The sequence below is a fragment of the Equus przewalskii genome, chromosome 14 (genome assembly GCF_037783145.1).
Source record: "Equus przewalskii isolate Varuska chromosome 14, EquPr2, whole genome shotgun sequence".
Taxonomy (NCBI): domain Eukaryota; kingdom Metazoa; phylum Chordata; class Mammalia; order Perissodactyla; family Equidae; genus Equus; species Equus przewalskii.
Window position 1 is genome coordinate 4,058,945 of NC_091844.1, and position 18,010 is coordinate 4,076,954.

The 18,010-nt window shown below is 45.9% G+C and overlaps 1 protein-coding gene across 14 annotated transcripts in view; it reads right to left on the reverse strand.

Annotated features, from left to right (window-relative positions):
* Positions 1-6,973: 6,973 nt before the first annotated feature.
* The window catches only part of NCK2 (NCK adaptor protein 2), a 135,734-nt gene continuing 124,697 nt past the window's right edge, over positions 6,974-18,010 (reverse strand). For all 14 annotated transcript variants that reach the window (XM_070573358.1, XM_070573356.1, XM_070573350.1 and 11 more), the window contains one exon: positions 6,974-8,533. In XM_070573358.1, the coding sequence (XP_070429459.1) occupies positions 8,339-8,533 (195 nt within the window). In that variant the 3' untranslated portion in view covers positions 6,974-8,338. The remainder of the gene's footprint in view (positions 8,534-18,010) is intronic.

Here is an 18,010-nt window from a genome sequence, read left to right on the forward strand (position 1 = left end):
CGCTCTGCTGTCCACAGTGTCTCCAGGAGTCAGAATCCACTCCCCGGCACTAAGAACAAATGCTCAGAGCAGCATTATACGCAATAGCCATCCAAAGGTGGAAGCCATCCAAATGTCCATTGACCAATAAGCGGGTAAATAAAATAAAACATACAACAGAATATTATTCAGCTTTAAAAAGGACGGAAATTCTGACACATGCTACAAATGGATGAAACTTGAGGACATTACGCTTAGTGAAGTAAGCCAGTTGCTACACGTGCTACAACATGTTCTGGAGATGGGTGGCGGTGATGGTTGCACAACACTGTGAATGTATTTAATGCCACTGAACTGTACACTTAAAAATGATGAAGATGGCAAATTTTGTTATGTGTATTTTGCCATAATTTTTTAAAAAGTCACAATAGGTCACAGGCCACATTTGTTTCCAATTTAAGGGATTTTCGAGAAATTCTGTGGTAGATTAGACAGATGAGAAATACCAGCTCTACTGAATGAGACCTTGGCTCATTTTAAGACAACACATAGTCTTAATCAGAGATGGAGACACAAGAGCCCGATGGTCTGTCCCTTCCAAGGCTTGCGTGTGCAAGCTCAGGGTACATCAAAGTACCACCGGTACCCAGAGTATACTCCTTGTAGCCTACGTTTGATTATGTCAAGGCTTCCATTTCAGTGTTTTAAAGTGGGTTTGGTTTAACTCCAAGCTACAGAAAAGGTTGTTATCTTCTCATTTTATAGGTTCTCTTTTTCTGCCGTTAATAAATATTTGTTGAACACCTACTATGTACAGGGAGTACAGTATTAAGAACTTTAGGTAAAGTTTTTAGGTTGAACCATATGAAATTGCCCATATTTAACCATTTTTGTCCTGGAAAAAAAAGGAGATTTCATATTGTTCAACCCAAACTAGAATTCTTGATAGTCTGATGGGAGAGAAAAGACACAGACACCAGAGAGGTAGGCCAGCAACAACCACGTACAGCCCTGGTGCCAGATAACCGCTGCAGGTCTTCTGGAGAGAGAAGGGAAAGCACAAGCAGGGAGGAGACGGGGACGGAGCTGGGATGGCTTGATGGGCAGAGGACGTTACTCTTACTACAGAAAGGGCTGCAGAAAGGAGTGAGCAAGCGCAGGGAGACGCGTATACCCGTGCTGCGCCTGTTGGTGGAATTGTGAAAAGACAGTTTTGATCAGGAGATGCTGAAGAACTGAGGTTCGAAGGGCAGCTGGAGCACATCAGCAGTCTAGAGGTCAGATTTCATCGTCCCTGTTGGACAGGAGGGAGCAATGAGCCTTTCCAGCAGTTAAGTGATGAGATGGAAGCAGAGGTTTGGGGAGGATAGATGGTTGAGGGAAGACATTATGTGAAGGCAGTGTGGTTAAAAGTCATTTTCCAGTATAGCAGAGTGCAATAGACCCAACTGCTAGTGGTTGAGCAAAGGAAAGTATGAAGCGGGGATGGATAAGGACCTTACGAAGGAAGAAAGTGGTGCTGGGGTTGGAGGGAGGTGCAGGGGCGCTAATGGAGCAAGGTGGGAACAGATGATGCAGGTGAGGAAGACAAAGATGCTGTCACAGATGGAGGTAGACTGGGTTTGACTAGATGCCAAAAAGGGTGATGGAACTTCAGCTAGAATACTGAAAGAAAAAAATGTGATGCATGAAGCATATCCGGCCAAGCAAGCATTCTTTTTCAAGGGCTACATAAAGGCATTTTCAGATAGGAAAGGACTCAAAATTGTACCGCTCTTTTCTCTCAGTTTGATTCATTCAGAGCTATTAGATAAACATTTACTGGGTATCTACTATGTGCCAAACACTGTTCTATTTTGGTTATACCTGTTAACAAAACAACTCTCTCTGCCCTTGTGGAACCTAATTCTAGCTGTATGAGGGGGGGGTGTGTGTACAGATAGTAAAAAAATAACCGTGGTAAATAACTGAATTATCCAGTATGTCAGAGACTGATAAAGACTACGGGGAAAAAAAAATAAGGGGTCAGGGTAGGCTGCGTTGAGAAGGTGCTCGAGAAATTTTCCTAGATGACCTAGATTACGAGTCCAGTAGTCTGCGACATCCATCATGCTGTTAATTGACTTCTCTACATTTTTCAATTTGGCAACCACATTTTTAACAGGCATTTTAGATGAAAATATTGACTAAAGATAAAATTATTTTCTAAGACCATCAGGAAACCAAGCAAAGTCCATAGCAGAAATCTTTCTCCTAAATATTTTTCTACAACCAGTACAACCAATAGAGCATTGATTTTGCTCATCCACTTTTGGTCCATGCAGTTTAAAATACATAGGAATTTTTTAAAATGTATTTTTCATTCAGATATTTCATACCCACTGCAGACAATTTGGGGAATATTAGAAAGCGTGAAGAAAATAAAATGTCTCCAATTCCTCAAAATGATTTCTAGATAGTTCTGTAACCGATATCACCATCCCCAACTCAAAAAAGAAGAAAAAGCAACCCTAAAGATCTACCACCCAGAGCCAAAGGCTACACCACAGTGTGGGTGGACCTTTCTCGAAAGAGCTCTGAAGGCATTTTAGCAAAGATAGTGCCCCTAAGCTTCCAACACCCAATGCACCCACTGTGACGAATTAACATGACTTGGATGCTGTTTGGACACCTGCATTCTGGTTGGGCTGATATTCTAATTGGTTTCATTACGTCGAGGCCATGCCTTGCTTATTCTCTACTGTTCACAGCTTTGGAAGGGAACTCCTTGTCTTTGTAGAAACGAATACTTCTGGCATCTAATTCCATCTGTGACTAGATGGAGTCCTAGGTTGAAATAATCTGGATACAGTGCCTCTGGACCAGATGTGGTCCAGAAACTTGGATTACTACTGGCTTCATTTAGATAACAATTTAGCATATTAATCTATTTTTCCCTTTTCATTAAAATCATTTAACAAGTTATACAATTTCTAAGTATTCTACATTATTATGCAAAGCAGTTCACCTTATCTACATGTATAATAATGTCTAACAACTATAACATCATCCTTAATTGGCTGTGCAAAAAGTGCAGCTCTGTGCCACTGTCTCTGAGGCCACTATGGCACAGAGGTTTTGGAGCTCGGTGGAGGCCACACCACCGTAGGGGGCAGAACCCAGGCTTAAACGCTGGCGGATGCCAAACTCAAGGGGTTCAACGACCTTGAATGTAGGACCACTGCCTCTTCGGACTTGGGGTTTCCTCTGGGCATGACCTATTTTTGGAAGGCCATATGCCCTCCCCCATCAGTGGGAGCTCGAGTACAAGGCTCTGGTGCTCTGGCTCCTGACTTTAGCTGCAGATCCTGGTCCCTGGGCTGAGGAGTTGGCCAAATACCCACCTCCAGGGAGGATGCCGTGTGTTTTAAAAAGCTGTCAAAGTGAGCTTTTATACCAGCTGCTGGGCTCATCCATCTTCAGTAATAACTTACTGTCAAGTAACAGGATCCTCCAGGCTGGAGCATAATAAATCTTTCCAGTAGCTTGGATGGCTAGGAGCCGTGATATGAGAAATCCCAATGGAGGCTAAGGCAAATAAGGATTGTTAAAAAAACCCAAAAACATGGCCTATGGTCAAGTGGTTAAGTTCGCGCTCTGTTTCAGCAGCCCAGGGTTTCACTGGTTCAGATCCTGGGCTGGACATGGCACCACTCATCAGGCCATGCTGAGGCGGTGTCCCACATAGCACAACCAGAAGGACCCACAACTAGAATATACAGCTATGCAGTGAGGGGGTCTTTGGGGAGAAGAGGAAGAAAAAAAAAATGGAGATTGGCAACAGATGTTAGCTCAAGTGCCAATCTTTAAAAAAAAAAAGACCATTCTAGCCATTCAAGATCAGACATTCCCATCTATACGATCCAGAGGACAAGCCGTAGAAGGTGTCTATTGTCAGCAACGTGAGAGTGTGCACAAGCAGTGGGAGCAGTGATCTCCCCAAAGTTTTCAAGTAGACTAGAATAGTCCCTCAAATGCAGGCCCCAAACCACCTCCGTCAGAATCTCTAGGGAGCATGTCACAAATGCACACACCTGCTCCCGACCCCCTGGCCCTCCAACAGCCAGCTTCCTCAGACCAGTGGGAACACCAGCTGCTGAGAAGAGAGCATTACGGACTGCAGGTGGACACCCCCCAACATTCATCTAACCCCTGGTGTGAGGGTGTTAGGAGGGGCCTTTGGGAGGGGACTAGGTCATGAGGGTGGAGCCCTCCTGAATGGGATTAGTGCCCTTATAGGAAGAGACCAGAGCACTAGCTAGCCCTCTTTCCCACCATTTGAGATACAACAAGAAGTCAGACCTGGAAGATGGCTCTCATGGGAACCAGACCATGCTGGTCCCCCAACCTTAGACTTCCAGCCTCCAGAGCCGTCAGAAACCAACCTCTGTTGTTTGTAAGCTACCAGTTTACAGTATTTTGTTCCAGCAGCCAGAGCTAAGACAGGACAAAGGTTTTCTGGACATTGGTTACTTTATTCAACTTTTGCCCAAGACTCAATGGCTATGATGTTGTCAGCTCAGGTTGAGAAATATAAGGACTCCCTCACATGAAACCCAGAGGGTGTTCCACACCCCTCTCCACCCCCTGCCAAGGAGGAAACAAAGATGTCTCCCCTCAAGAGAGGATTACTTTAGGGATGTGAATTCGTCAACTACCTGGGGTAAGAATGTAAGTTGAGAACTGAGCATGGCCAAGTACGGCTGTTGGGCCTGGGCTTCTAAAGAAAGATGGGCCACGTATTTAGAATGAGGAGTTTGTTGGAGCAATACCTCTTCAAATACTTAGAGTTCTCAAAAGCAGGAGTGGTTGGCTCTGAGACTGCTAGGTAAGGACCACACCGAGGCTCCTAAGGACCCAGAGCTCTGCAGTGGGGCTCTCTGAGGAAGCCAATGGGTAGCGAGGCGCCAACGAGTTCCAACAAACGAGGAAGAACGGTAAGTGGACTATGCGACACACAGGCGGCCTGAGTGGACCGATCACTGTTGTGCAGCATGCCATACAGAGCTCAAGGGCTCGACCCGCTGACCCTCACACCCTGGTGAGCTACGCAGATGGAGGGCAGCCCCATTTACTCACGAGCAGACACATTCAGAGAAGCAGAACAATTTCTCTGAAGCCACAGGGCTAACAGGACAGCCTGTCCCTCTGCCATGCTTGCCTTTGGGCAGGGGCTGCAACGTCTGGAAGAGAAAGGCTGCTTCACGGGAGAGCAGGCAGCACGCCGGCAAGGTGTGGGGACTGAAACGACCACATGAATTACACAATCATACGCTAACAAGTGAACGACGCTGGGTTCTAGGGAGAAAATGGCCCAAACTAGATCGATGTCTACTGAAAAGCAGTATTTTAAAAGAAGGTGTTCAAGCTTTTCTACCCTCTGGTTCTGAACTTTGCTCATAAGAAATTATTTTGGCATTCTGGCAAATTGGGCCGTAGAAACTGTAGAAAAGTAAATTCTAAACCAATGAGCAGGGAGAAACCAAAGACAAAATCGTACTGGCACCAAAAATGCTTTGTTTGGAAATGTCAGAGCCTCGGTAGCTATAAAGATTCGAATTACAATTTCAGATTTTAATTTGTGATGCACTTTGGGAGAAAAGATGGACAGTTTTAGCTTCCAAGAAACTTTAATGGCATTTGACATAAGCCACATGCAAACGGCTTGTAGTTCTTTACATAATTCAGCAGGGCTGTTTATGAAAAATAAAGCACATTCAATGCAAACATATAAGCAGTCACATCACTAAAAAGTGACTTACCTTTATTGTTCTTTGCTGTCTGTGCAAAGAGGCAAGGGAGCAGCAAAACGAGACCTGTCCAGGACATCTCTGGACACGCAGGAAGGTGATGGCGGAAGCGCCACCTGGATGGAGCAGTGTCCACACTCCAAACCACACAAGACCCTTGCCTTGACATTCCCACTCCATCAACAGGCTCATCCTGGACTGTTAAGTCAATGCCCCCTCCACTGGTCCACCTGTGCCAGGACGCCCCTGGTGCTGGATCCTTCATTATAATAACACTGATCTACCCCAGGCAGCTGGACTCTCCCACGGTGGTTTGGGACAAAACTGAACATAACTGTCAATTATAACTATAAGCTTTAAAGAAGTTCCTGGAGCCAAAATGTCATCTGTCTTGTGTTCTTGCATTGTTTCTTCCTGACTTGCCATGTGTCAATCAGCCTTTCAGCTGTCCAGGCACTCACTCTAGAGGGATTCTAGCATAACGTCAGGATGGAAGACACAACAGTGAGACCTGGAGGAGTGAGGAGGAATTGTTACATCCGTGAGCAAGGTACGGCACAGAGGGGTTTTGTCCAGGGTCGTGAGCTGCCTCGCTCGCCTGGTTGTCTACTCTTAGGTAACTGGGTGCCCCAACCTCAGGTAACAGACACCAAACTGCTGATTTATCAGCAACCTTCTAATTTATATCAAAGGCAACAAAAGGATACAACTCATTCACAGGAAACAGGAATCATACATTAAGTGCAAACTCTCATGGAATACCATCTTTCTCCTGGAAGCCTCCGTATGCCGGCACTGGAAGGGCACGGCCCTGAAGCCAGATCTCTGGGTTTGCAATCCTGCCCTACCACGTGCTCTCGTGCATTTATTTGGTGGCTCATTTTCTCCATCTGTAAAATGGGGCTGACAGCCTCATGGGGTTGTGATGAGGAATAAACGGGGACTTCGTGTCTGGCACAGAGGGCGTGGTGACTCTGTGTTAGCTGTAATTAGCCCACGAGAACACAAACCCTGTGTTATGTAACTCTCTATTCCTCGTCCTGGTCCACTGTGATTGTTCGAGAAATGCATCCTGACTGAGCGAAGGAAAATGAGGCGTGAGCGAAGACCGGGGAGCTGGAGGTGGTGCGTCCAGCTGACCACAATTTGGTAAATATTTTTTAATAAGTAATTTCCAAAGAGTCAAGTTAAGACCACGCTTGAGATTCTGGTTTCTCTTGGAGTTTCACTAATGAAAATTTATTATTTCAATATACAAAAATGTGGTGGTAGCAAAAGAAAACACACAGGCAATAAATCTGTTAACCTCCTCTCTAAAAATGTCTCTCTCCAGGCACTGAGCATTCAGTAAATGCGGCAGTAATCACTCTCCCGTGAGTCAGTTTTCCCGAGGAGAAACACACACGTAGTCTTGTCATAATACTTTTTTTATTACAATATCCAAAAAACTGAGTATGCAAGTTGAGGAGGTCTCAAGACCCCTTCTTCAGTTGTAGGAATGTGCCATCTCAAGACTGTATATTTAAACTATAAAGAAGTTCAAATGGAAAGAGAAAAGAAAATGCAATTTCTTCATAAACATTCTGTATGTCTCTTACTACCAATCACATATTCTCTTGTAAACCCTGAAAAATTTCCCTGTAAAGCAAATAATATATATATATATATATATATTTTGTGTGTGTGTGTCTGTGTGTGTCTGTGTGTGTGTCTGTGTGTGTCAAGCGTTGGTAGCTCCCCTACCCCAGAGATCAGCTGTTTTCCTTAATCATCCGTATTAGTGTCAACAAATGGCTACAGATACATATTACTTTGAGAATTAAATACATAATTGTGAAATTTAAACAAGCCGAAGGGCAAGAGGAAAAAGCACTAGGCAGATGGCACATTTGGGGGTAAATTACCAAAACATCTGTCTTTCCAAGGCGCCGGTCCCTCTTTTGCACACTGCCTTTCGAGGAAATTCTTTCCTTATTGCAAGCACAGCCCAAGGCACTGGACAGTTCCTCCCCGCCCCCTCACCTGCTGGCTCCAGCACTGCCACCAGCATACACGTCCACTCCCTGCACAGTCTGGGGGCCACGGAAGGGCAAAGGACACGGGACAAGGGCTGCTAGGACCGGGGACCTCCCCACGAGCTGCCCAGTATGCAAGAGGACCCCACTTTTTGAGTGTGCTGGAGTGCACTTAATAACGGCAGCTTCGGTGCATTCAGACCGCGCCCAGCGTCCTTTGGAGGAGGGTTCTCTTGGCATGAACACCTGGAACAGACGAAGGCTGTTCCCAACGGAGAAGGAATAAAGTGAACAAACCCGCCCCTCCTCCACCTCCCACTCTCCAACTGGCCGGACCGCAGTGGCGTGACCGTGGGGGTGAGGGCCTGGGACGGCCCAGGGGAGGCAGGTGGAAGCAAACCGACCTGGACAAAAAGATAAACCAGGCAAAGAAGCCAATAAAGGCCGCACCACCGGCAGAGCGGGCCCTCTGCAGGAGAGCGGGGCCGCCGCCGTCCGGGCATCTGCCGGCTCTGGGAGTGAGGGTGGCACCGGAGGCCTAGAGGTGCGGGGCCGTCACTGGAGCGCTCGGACGAGGTAGAGCTTCTCCCCATGCTCGCTGGTGAAGATGGGCGCCTTTTTGTAGTGTTCCACCAGCTCGTCCATGGTGTGAAAGCGCCGCTGCCCGATGCAGTAGACATTGTCCACGAGCTGCACCTTGAAATGCTTGTTCTTCCCTGACGCCTTGAGAGACACGGAGAAGTCACTGGGCTGGGGAGGAAACAGAACACAGGTTAGGACTGGGCTGGGCAGGAGACGTGGGAGACTCAGCCATCCAGGTCTCAGAATGGAAATGCGGCCCGTGTGAATATCTAGGATGGGCCCTGATGTTCGGAATAACCCAGAGGCTGCCCAAGATTCTGACGTTGTGAATCAAAGAAACATTAAAGGTTGCTGAGCAGAGTCTCAGTGCTAAATGTATTTTAGTTATCTGAAAATCGGAGACTCGTTATGCAACATATGACATGACACCAACGTTAACCTGGATGCTGAGGAAACTTGAGCTTTTCATTTCTAAGCTATTTTGGATAACCCAGTAATTTATACAAAGTCGTTTGCATATAGGCAGAGGCTAGAAATTTCACCTTCTCTGACTTCTACCACTGTTAGAAGTTAAGTCATCAGAAATTTTCTAATTCTAAGCTATTTAAAAATAAATACTTCAAGACCAGTGGAAAATTCTGGTTGCATTTTTAACACAGTTCATAGTCTCCTAGAGGGGGCTATACTATGGTTCAAGCACAGATTTTATTGAGAAATGTTTAAATTCTGTACCTTACTTATATTTGAATATGTTTTAGAAAGATATCATTATTTTTATTTAGTTTTGGTGAGGAAGATTGGCCCTGAGCTAACCTGTGCCAATCTTCCTCTGTTTTCTATGTGGGATGCCGCCACAGCATGGCTTGATGAGCGGCATAGGTCCATGGCTGGGATCCAAACCCGTGAACCCTGGGCTGCTGAAGCAGAGCATGCCAACTTAACCACTATGCCACAGGCTGGCCCTGTCATTATTTTTATTAAAATTGACCTTTTATCTCATTTATTGAAAAATTATGCAGGGAAGACACCGAATGAGGAATGCCCTTTGGGAAACATGTACTGATTAATTCAATAAACAATTATTTATTGCACACAGACTACATGCCTGGCAGGCCACGCCCTGGGTATGCGTACGTGTGCATATGCATAGTACATATGCTCTACACTTGTTTCTCCTCTCACAGAAGTGACGATCCAGTGGGGGAAACGGATAAACATGGAGGTGGAAGGACAGTTGCAAACCATGGTTAAGTTCTATGAAGAGAAAGGAGAGAACACTGCCGTAGGGTAGGCTAATTCAAACGTGGGTGTGTGGCTGGGCCGGCATGGCCTCTGCAGAAACGAGCTGAGCCAGCTGTGTGAGTTGAGGGGCCGGTGGGAGCGCTGGGAAGTGGGACATCCAGTGAAGAAGGGGAGGGAAGACTCTGCCTCTTCGGAGGCACTAAGTGGCTGAGAGGGAACAGGAGGGACGCTGGCCTCCCTCAGTGGCCTCAGAATAAAAGCCAACCTCCCACCACGCCCAGCAGGGCTGCGTCACCTGGCCCCTGACTACAGATCCAATCGATGAGACGAAAGTGTGTCCTGCCCCCAGAACCATTTCACGTCTGTGTCCATCCTTTGTTCCCCGTCCTCGTCAACCGTTCCTGCAAGGTCAGCTCCAACGTGTACCGCCCTGAAGAAGCCTCCCCATGCCCAAGAGGAGAAGCCATTCCCCTCCTTGGCTGCTCTCCAGCATAAAGTTAACAAACTGCTGGGTAAAACTCACTTACATACGCGTCCTATCCCCTTCACTATGGCCAGGCCAAGTAGGGCCACATCTATCCACCGCTACATTCCGCAGAGAGCCCTACAGATGGTGGGAGCTAACACAGCTGTGGCCTGAATCCCTACACCAGGCTTCAGCCTTTCCCGAGATTCAGGAACTTACGGCTGCTGAGGATCCATCAGCCAGCCCCCACTCCGCGTTCCTCCCACCAGGATAAAATTAACATGTGCCCAGGCCATTGTCTCTCACAGGGAGTTTACAAACATTTGATAAAACACGTGCAAAGCTTGCAAAACAAGAGACGACTCCATATAAACCAATGACAACTCAGGGAAATGGGTGTCTGAGAAAACTCAACTCTGGGAAGGGCTGCTGGCTCACCCACCAGTCACAGCTGTTAGCATAAAAGAATCAGAGACAAGCGTATTCATAGTTTGTATTTATGTATCCCTCTGCCCAAAACAGACCAAATGAAAGCAAACCTTAGAGGGGAAAACTCCATCGTGTCTCCATGCTAAAGCCAGGGCATGATGCCTTGCAGGGAATCAAGGAAATGCCGGTGAGAGGAAGAGACAGGAAGGTTTATCTCAGATCAGGCCTCAGGAGCTAGATCATTTTCAGAATCATGGCCACGGGGCTGGGGGGCGGGGGGGAGGGCACGGGGACACAGAACCTGACAATCATTTCCCCAACCAGATCTCTTAGAAATGAATCACCGTGAACCCTGATCTCAGAGAGGACCCTGTCAACCAGCACTATCAATACAATATTCTAAAAGCACAAAACGACATTCTAAGTAATTATTTACACAATTCTCAAATCATGACTATTTTCACAGGACTGAACAAGATGGATGCAAGCTGGCCTTGGTATTCCCGGTCTGACCACCCAAGGTGGCTGCTGTGTATGATTCTGAAAACAGAACTAAAACAGGTGCTCCTGACAGGCACCCCACACATGAGCAGGGCCTGCGACATCAGCACCATTGTCACGGTCACTATAGTTCTCAGTCCCAGCAGATGAGAACTCACAGCGCATGGTGTGCAGCAGTCTATACCAGCTCAACCCTTGCCGGAGGGCTTCAGGTTTTCCTTAAAGCCGTTTTTACTTTCAAGCATCTATTAACTTTTATAAGTATATATATTCCGTGCCAGAAGTTTCTGCCTTTAGGTAAAGATAGAGGGCGATCTCACCTTTATAGTTTGCAAAGCCAGGCAGTGTGCTGGTGTTACACATAGTTTAATCAATTCAGAGATAAAGTGGAGGGAGTACCTGAGTGAGTCATGCTAAGTATATGATATACCCAATTTTAATTAAGCCAAATGATCAACAGATGACTTTCTGAACAGGGAAATGTGCTTTTACTTTAACCTGTGTACATGTGTGCATGTGTACACGTGTGTATATGTGCTACAGCAGTGAAAGTGATGCAGCAGAGAAGGTAATTTTTAATTTCGTGGGCTCCTGAGCAGAAACCTTGAAGTCAAGGATAGAGAATGAACTAAGTTTATGCCAAGCAGCAGTGCTGAACATATGGGGAATTCTCAGTGCAAGCTAAGATTTTCCAATCTGTATACCAAAATGCACTGCTCCGCATTGCCGCTACACAGCTCTACATAAAGCCTGAAGATGAACCAGACCAGCGGTTCTCAAAGTGTGCTCCCCAGACCAGCAGCATCAGCACCTCCCGAGAATTTATCAGAAAAGCAAATTCTCAGGCCCTGCCCTGGAGCTCCAGAATCAGAACCCATGGTGGGGGCCTCAGCCATCTGCGTTTTAACCCCAGCCATCTGTGTTATTTAAGGAGCCCTCCAGGAGATCCTCACACAGTCTGAGAACTGAATGAGGCTCGGGCCAACCACCAGCAGTGTTTTCAAACGTTCAGAGCCACGAGAAAAAGATGTGAATGTGATTGATGGGCTATGCAGACCCTCCAAGGAGGGAGCCCATGGCCAACCTCATCCCTGGCTGCGGATGCCTTCCGATTCTGTCCTAAGGAGTCTGGCCCTGCTCCAGACATTCCTTGTGGGGAACTTCCCCAGTGGGACAGCTGGGACACTGGGGGGAGAATGCTCTAAGATCTCTTTCCTTCAAATTGAGCCAGACTCCTGGATCTGATGGAGATAGAGCTACTCCAGACCCCAAATAACACTGGCCCAGAGAGAGCTCGAGGCAAGGGATGAGCCCCAGGAAAACAGGGCCAACCTCTCCCGTTCACTCTGCTGTAATCCCTCCAGGCTTGGCTTTCTGAAACAGACTCAGGAAGTAGGGTGGAAAAGGACCAGCCACACTCACCTCACCAAGCAGTAGTGTACTGGTATTATGGCTCAGGACTCTAAACCTCAGCCTGTCAAAGCACCTTCACACTTCTGTGTTTCAATATCTACCTTGAGAAAGTGGAGTGGAACACATACAAGGCCAGCATTCTCTTTCCACATGGGTTTCTGTTTCGGTGTGTTACTGATCTGAAGACACAGGCCCATACGAGGTTGCTAATATGAGCTTTCTACACTGGAGCACAGAGCTAAAACCTGCTGAGCGTCCCTCACAGAGGCCAATATGCCACAGTGATTCCTGAGGTGGAAAGAGTGCTCGACTTGGTAACTCTTAACAGGTGGTGGGAGTATAAGCCAGTACTATTGCTTTGTTAAAGAATTTCTGCACTATTGAGAAGTTGAAGACAGGCATTCTCAAGAACTCAAATTTCATCCTAGGCATGTGCTCTAGAGCAGTGCATGCATGTCTGTACCAGGAACGTGTTTAAGAATGTCTACGCAGGATTACTCACAAGGACCAAGTGCAAACACTCCTCATGTCCACCAACAGGAGAATGGACAAAGAGATGGCGTGTATACTTCATCAGACACTGAAATGGACGCATCAACATGGACTAAAATATTTCACAAGGAGGGTGGACCAGAAGAAGAAAGTGAGACAAGAAAAGCTGCAGTACGATACCATCTATAGAATTCAAAAGCAGGCAAAACTAAAAAGTGCTATTTAGGGATACATACATAGGTTTAAAACAAGAAAGAAAATGAATACCATAAAATAAAGGTAACAGTTGTCTCTGGTGGGAGGTGTGGTGCAATCAGGATGCACATATGGGTGTGGCACTTCTCGAGTGCCAGAAATGTCCTATTTCTTGATCTTGACCTGGGTTAAACAAGTACTTTTTAAATGAAATTTCCTAGGTGTTATGTGTCAGAAAAAAGAAAAATGTTTTAAAGGTGCTAAACCCGAAGCTAGAGAACCTGGCTCGGCTCTTCACCAGTCATGTGACACCGGCATTTACATCTTCAAATATTGCTTCCGCCTTCTTGTCTACCTCACCCCTCCACCCCACCTACTTTTTTGGGACACCAATTATAAGTGTGTTAACCCTTTCTCTTGGTCCTATACATTTATAATTGCAGTTTCTGTGACTCACAAATTTGGCAGTGCTGTAAATCTTAAGCTAGAACCACCCAACTCCTATTGGGTCGTAGTCAAGACGTGGGCTGAGGCTGTAGTCCTCTGAAGGCTCCACTGGGGAAGCAGGATCTGCTTCCCAGGTGGTTCGATCACATGAACCACCCAGGAGGCCTCTGCTGCTAGTCAGTGGGCCTCTCCACAGGACTGCTTAAGTGTCTTCACAACATGGTAGCTGGCTCCCCCAGGTCAAGTGATCTGAGAGCAAAGCCACATGCCTTTTACCCTCCAGTCTTGGAAGTCGCCTGTCACCACTTCCACCACATCCCGTGTATTAGAATGAGTCATTAAGTACAGCCCCTGCTGACGGGGGTGCTCAGGCTCCACGCTTGGAAGGGAGGAGTATCAAAGAATTTGTGGACATCTTTTTAAGCCATCACAGGTATCACTTGTTAAAACTTTCTCCGGCCGGACTGTAATCTAACTAGCCTCAGTCCTGTACCGTCTTCTCAGTTTTGAAACATCTGCCTTCTCTTCCAGCCTTCAGTTCCTGCCTCTGTGCTTCCTCCCACTATCTACCTTTTCCTGCCTTTCCATTCTCCAAACACTAGGCATGTTCAGTATCATTTCTCTTTGCTGAATACTGTGCCAACTTTTCAAATTTTCTAACATCAGACCACTTCTTTCTGTTATCTCCTTCTGATTATTCTTCAAAGGAATGATTTTTCTGTTCTCATAGTTTTTGAACCAGAGGTTCTGAAGAATTATCAGTTAGCATAAGCTATTCAATCCACCCTTCTTTTTAGGAAGTCATTTTCCAAGTGGAATTTGAGGACAATAGATTGGTAGAAAACCAAACTCTCTCAGGGCTTTTATTATTACATCACTATTATTTTTGCTTAGGTTTTAGGTCCCTTATTTGACTATAACCCCTCAAGTACAAAAACCTGATGCAACTCCACATCTCCACACTGGGATCAGACGAGGTGATCAATAAATGCCCTGACTTACGAATTTCCGATCGTGACCATCTCTTCCATTATTCCTTCCTTCAGGTAAGTCTCACAGCCCACCTCTTTGCCCTTTCTCCTCCCAACAAGTGAGCACTTTCAGAAAAGAAAACCAAAGAGTACTCTGATACTATTTCCAAAGGTTCACCAACTTGATCCATTATTTCAAACACTTGCTCAAAAGCCCCTTTTGCATTTTTATAAAGCAGATGCCCTGGTCAAATATTTCTCTCCTTTACTCAGGATTTAATTACTATTTTCTCATTGACAGAAAAACCCGGAAGCCAAGAACAACCTATAATATCCTTTCTTTCTTCCTCCATCCGTGATAGCTGAAGTATTAGTACGATTTTCTTCTAAGCACAGGCTGTGAAGGAGTAGCAGGGGAGGAGAGCCCATGCTCCCAGGCACTCCTGACCCTTTAATAACCTTCAACTGTGGACTTCGCGGACAGATGAGAGCGGCAGTGCCCTTCAGCAAGCCTCCCAGTGGACTCAGATGGCTTCTGGTCAGGCTGGGCTTCAAGCAGTTTACACACACAACACTCTCTCGTTGGTTTCTTATAAAAGGTGCATCAATTCTTTCCTTTTAGTTTGGTACGTGGATATTTTTCTTCCTCTTTTTACTTATTTAAGTCAGTCAGTCTTTTGTGCAGACAAGTAGTTTATTTACCAAAAAAATTTGAGAACCAATGATTTAGAGGCTAATCAAATTCCACTGATCAATATTCTCTGTTCTTATCTCAGAGAAGCTGCCTTTCAGTTTTCTCATCCCATCGATCACCCTCCCTACCTGTCCAAGATGCCCTCTTTTAATCAAAATTGACTTACTGTCTATACTTGTGCCAGCAGCTGTCAAATGATACTACTCTCTGTTTTTACATCAGATTATCTTTCAGTGGCATTTTCTATTCTCCTAGAAACGTGTCTCTGAAGTATTTACCCCACAGGCCTACAGATAATCCACACGTGACATGAGCAAATATTACTGTTCTCACTAGCTTCAGAAATAAATTTATTTACATAAATGAAGAAAAAGCAATCATCAACCACAGAACAGCCCTCGCAGTCCCATCCACCTAATGTTTAAATGAAAGAGCTCACTGTCCAGTCTCAAGTTAGAATGCGTATGTTCGTTATCCCTGCCTGCCTCCGAATGTATCTCCTAAAGTTAAATGTGAGTACCTCAGAGCATGGACTTTCAGAAGATCGTCCTTGTCATTCTTTGTCATGTCATGTGTGACTGGTCAATAGTAAGTGATATTCAGTAATTCAGTTCGGAATTTTACCGTATAACACAACACTGTTCATAAGGGCCGGAGCCAATTTCATGCTCCACAATTCAGTGCTTCTCAAATCGGAGCATCAGAACCACTCAGAGGGCTTGTTTATAGTGAGGGTGCCTGCTGGGCTCCACCCCAGATTCAGACTCAGCAGGTCTGCGGTGGGCCCTGATATGCTACATTTCTAGCAAGTTCCCTGGTGATGTTGATGCTGCTGGTCCAGGAACCACACTTTGAGAATCATTGCCATGGAGGCTGAAGACAAGTTTAGCTGGGTGTTCTCCCAGTTGTTTGCGGAACCACCTGTGCTTGGTTCTGTTCTATTTCGAATGACTCCAACATAGTGGGAAGTTTCAACAAGGTGAAATAGAAGGCAGTAAGGAAGAAAGCAGGGAGCAGGCCAGTTTGCACACAATTCCACTATTAGCTACTAACCACTGACCTAATGGATAATGAATGAACTGCCGGCTGTGTTGTTACAGCGTGGGGGTAACTGTTGAACTGCTCTGCGCTGGTCTTGGCAGGCTAATCTAAGTGAAGCTTAGATTAAAAAGTTAAGCGCTGATGAAAATCAAAACCACAACGAGATATCACTTTGCATCCATTTTGCTTTTTATAAAACAAGAACAAAAAAGTAGAAAATAACTGTTGGCACACATGCAGAGAAACTGGAACCCTTGCACACTGCTTGTGGGAATATAGTATGGTGTAGTTGCTGTGGAAAACAGATGGCAGTTCCTCAAAAAACTAAACAGAAATTACCATTTGACCCAGCAATTTCACTTCTGGGTATATACCTAAAAGAACTAAAGGCAGGGACTCGAACAGCTATTTGTTCGTAGCAGCATTACTAAGAATAGCCAAGGAGCGAGCCCCATGGCATGATGGTTAAGTTTGGCATGCTCTGCTTTGGTGCCCTTGGTTCACGGGTTTGGATCCGGGTCATGGACCTATACCACTCATCAGTGGCCAAGCCGTGGCAGTGACCCACATACAAAATAGAGGAAAAGTGGCACGGATGTTAACTCAGGGCAAATCTTCCTCAGCTAAAAAAGAAGAAAAAAAAAAAAGCCAAAAGGTAAAAGCAACCCAAGTGTCCAACAACAGCTAGAACTGTTGTTCAATGGATGATGAATGGAAGATGAATGGATAAACAAAATGCAGTATACACATACAACGGAGTATCATTCAGCCTTAAAATGGAAGGACATTCTGACACATGCTAGAACACAGATGAACCTTGAGGACCTTCTGCTATGTAAAATAGGCCAGTCACAAAAAGCAAATAGTGTATGATTTCACCCATATGAGGTACTTAGAATAGTCAAATTCATAGAGACAGAAAGTGGAAAGTTGCTAGGCGCTTGAGCGAAAGAGGAGTTAGTGTTTGATGGGGACAGAGTTCCAATAACGGAAGATGAAGTTCTGGAGAAGGATGGGGGTGACAGTGCACAACAATGTGAACGTATTTGATGCCACTGAACTTACACTTAAAAATGGTTAAAATGGTAAATGTTATGTTATGTATGTTTTGCCACAATAAAAAACATTTAAAAAAAGTTTATGTGTTAGTGTAAAAAGATTGGTGACAGTCTGGTGGAAACATGAGAATCGTGACGGAGGAAACCTGAGGATGGGCCAGGGAGGGCGCGTGCTACCGAGGACGCTGACCTGCAGCCGTCGGCGCCGCAGGGGGTGCGGGGAGGGGGCGAGGGTCGCGAAGCTCCTGGGCACGCCTCCCAGCCAGGGCACAGCGGTGGACGAAAGAACCCATCACTCTCCTCAGATCTCCTGCAACACCCGGCGACCAGTTAACGGCTTGTCCTGGGGGGCTGCAGCTGTGGGAGACACGGCTCAGACACAGCTCCTGAGCCGAACAGTCTGCTCCCCGCTGGCCTGGGGTCAGGCAACAATGATCCCTGAATGTTACATTCTCGTACGAACCACTTCTTTTTCAACCTTCTAAAAATGCTACCATGATACCGCTGGCTCTGGCTGGCACACTCTCTGGGCCTCTGAGAACATCTGAAATCGGCAGTATTTGTAAGATATCTTAGAAACCAAGTCTGTCGGGAGATACCTCCTTTGCACACATCTTGAGACCAAAATGTAAACATTTCTTGTGGAATTCCTTCTCTAAGTTGCAAAGGAATTGTTTACAAAGGACACCTGGTCAA